The 8,760-nt window shown below is 39.1% G+C and overlaps 1 protein-coding gene across 1 annotated transcript; it reads left to right on the forward strand.

Moving 5' to 3' along the window:
* Nucleotides 1–5,657: 5,657 nt before the first annotated feature.
* Nucleotides 5,658–8,026, forward strand: LOC120795195 (CD209 antigen-like protein C). The gene is made up of 6 exons (XM_040136858.1): nucleotides 5,658–5,789; nucleotides 5,890–6,009; nucleotides 6,235–6,498; nucleotides 6,590–6,753; nucleotides 6,947–7,092; nucleotides 7,531–8,026. The coding sequence occupies exons 1-6, from the start codon at nucleotides 5,726–5,728 to the stop codon at nucleotides 7,676–7,678; spliced, it is 906 nt and encodes a 301-aa protein (XP_039992792.1). The 5' UTR covers nucleotides 5,658–5,725; the 3' UTR covers nucleotides 7,679–8,026.
* Nucleotides 8,027–8,760: the final 734 nt, after the last annotated feature.

Genomic DNA, 8,760 nt, shown 5'->3' on the forward strand with positions numbered 1-8,760 from the left:
GTCAGGTCCCACTCCTCTCAGCCAAGAACAGAAATCTGTGCTGCAGTGGGCACAGGCTCACCAAAACTGGACAGCTGAAGACTGGAAAAACGTAGCCGGTGAGATGTATCTCGATTTCTGCTGAGGCACACAGATGGTAGGGTCAGAATTTGGCATTAACAGCGTGAATCCATGGACCCAACCTGCCTCATGTCAACAGTCCAGGAAGCTGGTGGTGGTGTAATGGTGTGGGAAAAGTTTCCTTGGCAACTTTGGGCCCCTTGTTACCAATCAATCACAGTTTGGACGCCACAGCCTATGTGTGTATTGTTGCTGACCATGTGCATCCCTTTATGGCCAGAAAATGGTTTCATGAACATGACAATGAGTTCAGTGTCCTTCAGTGGGCTGCCCAGTCACCAGATCTGAATCCAGTAGAACACCTTTGGGATGTGGTAGAGCAGGATATTTGCAGCATGAATGGGCAGCTGACAAATATGCAGAAATGAGGTGATGCAATCATGTCAACATGGAGTCTCAAAGGAAGGTTTCCAACATCTTTTGGAATCCAAAGGAGAGCAAAGGCAGCCCTACCCTGTATTAATATAGTGCTCCTAATGAAGTGCTCAGTTATCTTCCAGAAAAGGCCCCAGAACCCAAAGAAACATTGGAAACATCACTAAGTGCCTGCACCATTTCAGGTGCAGAAGTGTAATATACTCAGCTATACACAGCTATACCACCCACTACTTGGTAATGGACCTTTACGGCATGTCATTGGATGAAAGCTATGTTGCACCTGTTGGGTCAGCTAGAGGAACAGTAGCTAATTGCAGGAAAAAAAAACACCTGGATGTATTTCATCTTCTAACAGGGATCAGGGTGGAAAGACACCAGAGTACGAAGAGGTAACTGGTGTCAGGCAGTTTTTCAACTTGGCCAAGAATTTGGAGGATGCAGTAGTAGTGCTCAGCAAAACAGGATGCTCTAGAGTATGAAGACAGGATGGCATTTTTAAGCCTCCTGAAATGTTGTCTGCATCTGGATGCTGTATGGAGAGGGAGGATCTTAAAAACCGTTTTGTAATAATGGTTCACCTGGTAGTTGAAATGGAAACCAGCCCCTATGCAGACGCTGCTCTTCAGTTCATGACTGCTTCACTCCTGCATAATTTTAGACCAATTGGATGATTCTCTCGTCGACACTGAAATATGGGATGATGGTGGTTATTATTATGATGACTCCGATGACAGAGACTCTTTCAATCCACATCTCGTTGACAAAGATGATTTTGAGTCGGCCACCAGTGATGAAGATGATCTAGAGTCAGACCCCACGGCATTTTATTATGATTATTCAAACAGTGCTCTCACAACTGACTTGCAGAAAGAGCCATCTACTGCCAGTTGAATTTCAAACTATGTTTAAATTGTCTAAGTTGTGATTCTAAAGGTTTGCAGTGAACAAGAGTAATGTTGAAATAATCTGTACCTTGAGTGTGGTAGCAAGGTGTAATATGCACAACATTCACAGTAGCGCTATAGCAGTGATCAGCATCATTACTTTGTCCATGGGAAAATAATCTTCAACCTCGTGGTAGAGTTACAGTTTTATTATGGCCATTAAAAAGAACAGCTATCAGTTGATTTTCAGATGTCATGTGAAAGTCATTGAAGAACCAAAATAAGATTAAACTAAATTCTGTTTTGAAGAATTTTCTTTTGAATTTACTGAACAACATAAAGAATATTTGGGAAAGCAAGTATTTTTAACTGTGTTAAGCATACAATATTTACCAGCTATGCTAATAAGGCTAATTCAGATACCTCTATTGTTTGTGTTTGAAGAATCTTTTTTAGAAAGAAAGATTTAAAAAAAATCTCATCAGTTGCTAGGCAGACCTGCCTTTCATATTACATGATGTATTGGTAAAGAAACAACTGGCATGTTCTATGAAGCTGTTGATTTATTGATTTATTCTACACCCCCACAAAACAAGAAGGAGCTAGTTGCAAAAATAGCAAATGAAAAAAGATCAAATCACTGATTCACAATAAATATAAAGATTGTGGAGGTCAGATGAAGAATTACCAGTGTTAGTGATGTAGGTTACACACTCACCGAGCACTTTATTAGGAACACCATACTAATACTGGGTCTCCCTTTGCTCTGAAAACAGCCTTGGTTCTTCGTCACATTGATTCAACAAGATATTGGAGACATTCCTTTTAGACTCTGGTCCAGTTTCTGCATATTTCTCAGCTTCACATTCATGCTTAAATTTGTGTCCATGTCAAATCTAGAATAAGGTTCACTGGGGCTCACACTTTCCCTACTTAAACCTTCAGACAACTTACCCTCCTTAATCAGTTGCAATTTGTACTCTTCAAGTTCCAATTTGGTCTGCTTTGTTTTGAATATCTTATTTTTTTTTCAATTCTAGTTGTATTTCAAGTTCATTAGTAGTTTTTTGTTGCTCAAAGCTTATCATTGCATTAAGATAACAAGGTTGAATATCGTCCTCCTTTTTTAAGACAACAGCTTCCAACACATTTGCTTTCTAAATTGCTTTAAAGTTTCCATTCATATGTTTATGACTAATCTCAATATTAAAATGTTCTGCTATTTTCGAAAGCTCATCACTAGTGCACTGATTGAGAAAGTGATCAGAAGGAGCGAAGAAACTCATCCACCACAGAAGCCATTTAAGAAATCTTAACTTAAGGCCAACAAGTTGAGCAGAATTAAGCATACTTATGGTTAGCATAAGTACACTTAACACTGGTTTAGTGTACTTATGTAGGCTAAATTTACACTAAACTAGTGGGGTGAAGAAGGAACAAGTGGCTAACAATGATTGTCCCCTCCTAGTTTACATAGTGAATTTGGAAAATATTTAATCAACAAGTGGGTCAAACCAGCGCTTTGTCTAAAACAAATCACCAAAACACCAAAGAAGAAGACATGTGAATCTCTCAAACTATTGTGTACTTACCACTCTGAACAAACAGAAGTCTCAGCCAAACTATCACAAACAAACTATACGATACAATACTGATTTGACTTAAAACTACCAATTATTGAGCCTAATTCAAGTCCAAAAGCAGGATGGGCCCCCATTTCGTCCCATTCAAGGTCAGTGAGCTAAACAAAGAGCGAGACCACACAGGATTTAAAGTCATTTATACAATATTTTATTTGAAACTAAGACAAAAAGAACATAAGAGATGAATCTGTAGTCTGTAAGTCAGTGGTAAGTGAAGTGTTAAATTTATGTGTGGTGTTGTCAAGGCAAAACAAAGGGGAAATCCAAACCAAAAGGATAGAAAGTGATAGGGAGAGAGAGAGAGAGAGAGAGAGAGAGAGAGAGAGAATGAGGAGCCAGCCTAAATAACCTAGGCCAGAGTGAAAGACATCAGGTTAGTTGGGTCTGCCCATTACGGAAAAAGGCACAAGACGGCAGGAGGATATAATATTTATATATTTTTTTTAATATATTATGTACAATAGATTAAAAATAAAAAAGATGCCTTCTTACTTCTGTTAATCACAGGTTGCAAAGTCAGTGAGGAATCCACTCCAGACCATATAACAACACAAGCGCTTATCATAGAGGTGAAGGAACTTCAGATAAGTCAGAGCGAAGCTATCAAAGTTCAAAAAGAGGCCAAATAGGCATTAGAAAAAGAGCTCAGGAGCCATCAGCAATTTAAACTGCAGTTAGAGCAGAACAAGACCCTCAGTGACAGCCTTCAGAGGCTTGAGACACTACAAGTGGAAAAAACAACACTGCTGTCCATTACATCTGTTATCTGTGAGAGGCTATTGCATAAATCTTTAGAGCATTTTGAAATTGAACCTTTTCTTCTCACTTCTGACTTTAATAGATGTTCTTCTTTTAACTGTTAAACGTCTTACCAGTTAAGCGATGTAAACATGAAGGCAAATGAGGCCTAGGTTTGTATCTGGAAGTGTTTTTAGACATATTCCCCTCAGCATCTCATTAATTGCTAACTAGGCCAGCAATGTTAATAATACCGTAAAAGTGTACTCTCAGGTAACATATTGTGATGTTGTTTCACCTCTTTACACTCAGCTAAATCTTTTTGAGAACTTGCCAAAAATGGATCCAAGCATTTGACCGTGCTGGAGCAGACCTGTGGAATGGCCTTACGGATATTCAAACAGAGGGCACTTGGGTTAGGGTAAATAATGTGACTCAGGCGGATGGAAGGTAAGAGCTTTAACACTTACCATGAAGTATTGCTGTGTTAATGAGTTTCAGTTCGGCTGATTAACGTAGGCGATAGGCGATAAACAATTAACGCAAGCAAACGTAAACGGCGATAAAGCTGATTAACGCAGGCGATAAACGTTAATTAGCATAAAGACTGAAAGCAGAGCAAACATCTAGCCTTGTGATTTGTATATTTCTGGTTTGTGTACATATCAAACAAACAAGATACAATGTGTTAATCTGTGAGCTTTAGAGGTTAAGTTACTGTAGATACTTTTTTTTTTTAATTGGACAGAGCTAGGCCAGGTGTTTTGCCTGCTTCCAGTCTTTATGCTAAGCTAAGCTAACTGTCTCCTGGCTCTAACTTAATATTTTAAAAGTAGTCAAAGTTCCAGTGCTTGACTGGAGCTTTGACTGCGTAGTCCCACTCACTGAACTAAAACGTATATTTGCTTTAACAAACACGCCAAACTGTAATTTTCCTGATATTTTAAAAGTTTCCTCACTGAATATCGGAGATGAATGCTGATTTTTAATGACTTTGACTTATTCTTTTTAACTGATCTACAGGTTGGCACTACTCTTGAACTTGCTGGGCCGGATTCCGGTAGTTTGAGCCGCTGGCTAACACTCAGGGCGCCAATTCACTGTGACGTACATTCAGCGAATGAATCACTGAACATGCACCATTCCGTCACAGTGATGTTTATCGGGAAAGTCTGTTAAAACAACAGGGAACTTGAAGGTGTGCATTTCTGTTAATGTGGCTTTGTAAGTCATTGTAGGCCATTGATTATCTTGTGTTAACTCCTGGCTACATTAGCTGTTAGCTCAGAGAAAAGAATGGCCTCCGTGTGAGTGTATATGGGATGAAAATCATGTCATATTTTGAAACAGAAAAAAAAGTTTTGAAAAATTGAAACTCAGTGCTTTAAAGCTTGAAATGTAATTTAAAAAAAGGTTTTGAAAGATTGAAACTAAGTTTTGAAGGTTTGCATAATGTTTTAAGAGGCGGAATTTTTTTTTCAAATTTCTGAAAACATTATTTTGAGTTTTCCTCCTTCACAACTGTAGCACTGCACGTTCGCTCACAACTGACTAAGAGCCCAACTGAACTGAGAAATTAACAGGTCATTTCAAGAAGTGATTCATTTCAGTTTGTTCACCCAAAAGATTTGTTCTTTTGAATGAAATGTTGGCAAACGACACAACACTAATAGGCCTGCCCAGTCTGAACATACTGGTTCTAAACCAGTAGTCGCTTTAGCTGATAGTAGTGTGCTAGAGCATCAAAAATAACAGAATGCCAAAAAACTTTAAGACTTTCAGGAGACAATTTCACATAAACGAGAGAGCAGGTAGTGGGACTGCAAGGGGACACAACCACTAACTCTCTCTCTCACACACACAGTTTTGTAATATTGACCGAGCAGCTGCCTGACACAGATAAACGTGACATGCGGGGTTGATTCCTGGGTAAGACTCTGAAGAACAGAAGGAAATCCAGAGATGATTTCATATGAAGACGACAGCACAGATGGAAAATCATCACACCATAACACGAGAAGCGAAGGTGGGCTTGTATGATTTAAACTTCCCTCATAAAGCTTTTACTAAACCTACTGCATTATCTTTTGTTCACTTTGAGCTCACATTAGTGTCTGTTTGTTCAGGATCTACATGCACAGTCAGAGTTGGGTCCAGAAGTCTTCCACTGTATCCACTGGTTATCACGTGTTTAGGACTGCTTAACACCATTCTGCTGTTAACTGCTGTTGTTATTGGGATTTACTGTGAGTACAATTTATCAAAGGAAGGTGCTGAATCATTACTTCACTAATTTAGAGTCAGTTTGGCGTACACTGTACGAAGCAATTTATTAACTAATCTGTGGACAACATTTATCAATCTTATATCTTTAACTACTTTATATTTACCCTTTCAATACCCAGTGATATGAATTGGTATACATATGTATATAAATAAAAGAGATGCCTTCTTATTTCTCTTAATCACAGGTGGCCAAGTCAGTGAGGAATCCACTCCAGACCCTATAACAACTCAAGCACTTATCATAGAGGTGAAGCAACTTCAGATAAGTCAGAGCGAAACTATCAAAGCTCAAAAAGAGACCACAGAAGAATTAGAAAAAGAGCTCAGGAGCCATCAGCAATTTAAACTGCAGTTAGAGCAGAACAAGACCCTCAGTGACAGCCTTCAGAGGCAGCTTGAGGCACTACAAGTGGAGAAAGCAACCCTACTGTCCCGTACATCTGTTATCCGTGAGAGGCTATTGCATAAATCTTTAGTGCATTTTGGAATCAAACCTTTTGTTCTTGTTTTGATTTTAAGAAATGTTCTCCTTTTGAACAGGGGAAAGCTGTGGACGATGCCTTCCAGAATGGTTTTTAGTAAACACATCATGCTACTTCCATGCTAAAATGTCATCCAGTCGCTTAAAGAACTGGTCAGACAGCAGAGCGGACTGTATCAGCCGCGGGGCCGACCTTGCTGTGATTGACAACTGGGAAGAGCAGGTGAGTCCAGTATGCTGTAAACCAGAGAGGAAATGGTGAGTAGATATTAGTGTTATTCTTCCTGTTTCTATTTGCACTTTACATAAAAAGTCTGTGCAAAACACTGTGTTATATCAGATTTAATTGTAACTTCATGAGTGTTCGGCTGTGTGTTGGATTAAACACATTAAACACTTCACCTCTGATTACCTAGGTAAATCTCTTTGAGCACCTGCCAAATCTGGATCGAAGCAGTCGACCGCATTGGAGCAGGCTTGGGGGAATTTGGATTGGCCTCACGGACATTCAAACAGAGGGAACTTGGGTGTGGGTAAATAATGTGATTCTGCTGGATGGAGGGTAAGAGCCTTAAAAGTTACTATGGAGTGCTACTGTGTTAATGAGTTTCAGATCAGTTGATGTCAACATCATAACCAAGGATGACCATAAAGCTTGCAAACAGTTGTCTGAATAGATGTAAAATTGCACCAAAAAGCCTCAGCATTCAAACTGGTAACTGGTTTAAATGTTGTGGCTGATCGGTGTAGGTATTCATTAAAGCACAAGTTGAATCTTCCTGTACTTTTACTAAGTAAATTCTGAAAGAAAAACATCAAATATATGTGGTTAAATCAAATTCAGCATATCAGAGTGAGCAACTTAACATTTTCAGTGTTGACCTGCTAATGGCTACTTGCAACTGTTCCGATTCAAATTATTTCATCAAATAATTGTCATAACAACAAAAGAAACTAAAAAATCATCTACTGTAAAAATGTAACTTGTGCCCTGCTTTAGGTACTGGATACAAGGCGAGCCCAACGACAGTGGAATACAGGGTGAGGACTGTGCAGCACTTATGAACACAGACAACCCCAGGAGGTCGTGGTTTGATGGAAATTGCCTGGTGAACAGGGAATGGTTATGTGAAATGGCACCAAGCTAGCTGCGGAGTGCATGTCAGTCCTGGTCAAGCCATCATATGAGGAGAGAAGACAAACATTCAGTTATCATTCATAGCTAAATGTATTGTTCGTTGGTTTATTTAATCATGAATAAATGCATTGATTATATATAAACAACAGTGGCTCTTCATTGCAGTTGTGTTTTAGTTAAAAGCAGGATTAAACCAAGGAGGGATTTGACAGCATATTTAATTTGTTTTTACCATAGAGCACTGCGAATCCAGTACAGTACCTTTAATAACAATTCACCCCACTTGGATTTTGTAATGTTGAATCACAGTTGATAAGACAGAAAAAATAGATACGTCAAAAGGAAAACAAAGGTCTGATATTGCTATTACCGGAGAGATAAGTAAATGTAAACACAAAATCACTGATTGCATAAGTATTCACCTCCTTTAATATGAGCTGAAGTCATCACTTGTGTAGCCAGTTTTAGAAATTTAATAATACATTTAACGGAGATCATTTCTGTGGTAATTAAGGCATGATGAGGTGATAAACACCTGTATCTAAGACTGCGCTATAAACATATGTAATACAGAATGGTTTCTGTGTCTGTTTTTAGTACCAGTCAGCACTAAATGAGGAGATAAAAACACCCCAAAGGGTTTACTCTCAGGGTATCATGAGGTCAGTCACTTAAAAATTAAAAAAAACCCAAAACTATTACATCTTAAAACAGGCTGTTCCAAAAAACTCAGTGCTCTTGTGAGAAAGGGAGACCACCAAGAAGCCTCTGAAGGAACTACAGGGTCCATGGCTGAGATGTGAGACAATGTGCCAAGAACTGGTGTTGCTTCACAAGTCACGACCTCGGGAAGGAGGGGCAAAGAGAAAGTTAGTCACATGACATCTTGGCTGGTACAGCCAAAAAATCATTGTGTGAAACATTGTGTAAGACAAATATTGGACATCAGAATCATATCGTCCCAATCATGAAGTCTTGGGGGACCAGCTTCATGATGCTGCTTGCAGGAGGCACAGACAGAATTGTGTAACATGAGTTTAGCAAGATGTAGCCTGCAGGATAACTGACCTGGGAAATTTGTTTTCCAGGAAA

Source organism: Xiphias gladius, chromosome 10 (assembly GCF_016859285.1).
Source record: "Xiphias gladius isolate SHS-SW01 ecotype Sanya breed wild chromosome 10, ASM1685928v1, whole genome shotgun sequence".
NCBI lineage: Eukaryota > Metazoa > Chordata > Actinopteri > Istiophoriformes > Xiphiidae > Xiphias > Xiphias gladius.

Bases quoted from the DNA above. Each gene is read 5' to 3' on its own strand.
- LOC120795195 (XM_040136858.1), top strand. From the start codon at position 5,726: ATGATTTCATATGAAGACGACAGCACAGATGGAAAATCATCACACCAT. The intron at 6,499-6,589 runs GTGAGAGGCTAT...CCTTTTGAACAG, and splicing joins GTCCCGTACATCTGTTATCC to GGGAAAGCTGTGGACGATGC. The intron at 7,093-7,530 runs GTAAGAGCCTTA...GCCCTGCTTTAG, and splicing joins GTGATTCTGCTGGATGGAGG to GTACTGGATACAAGGCGAGC.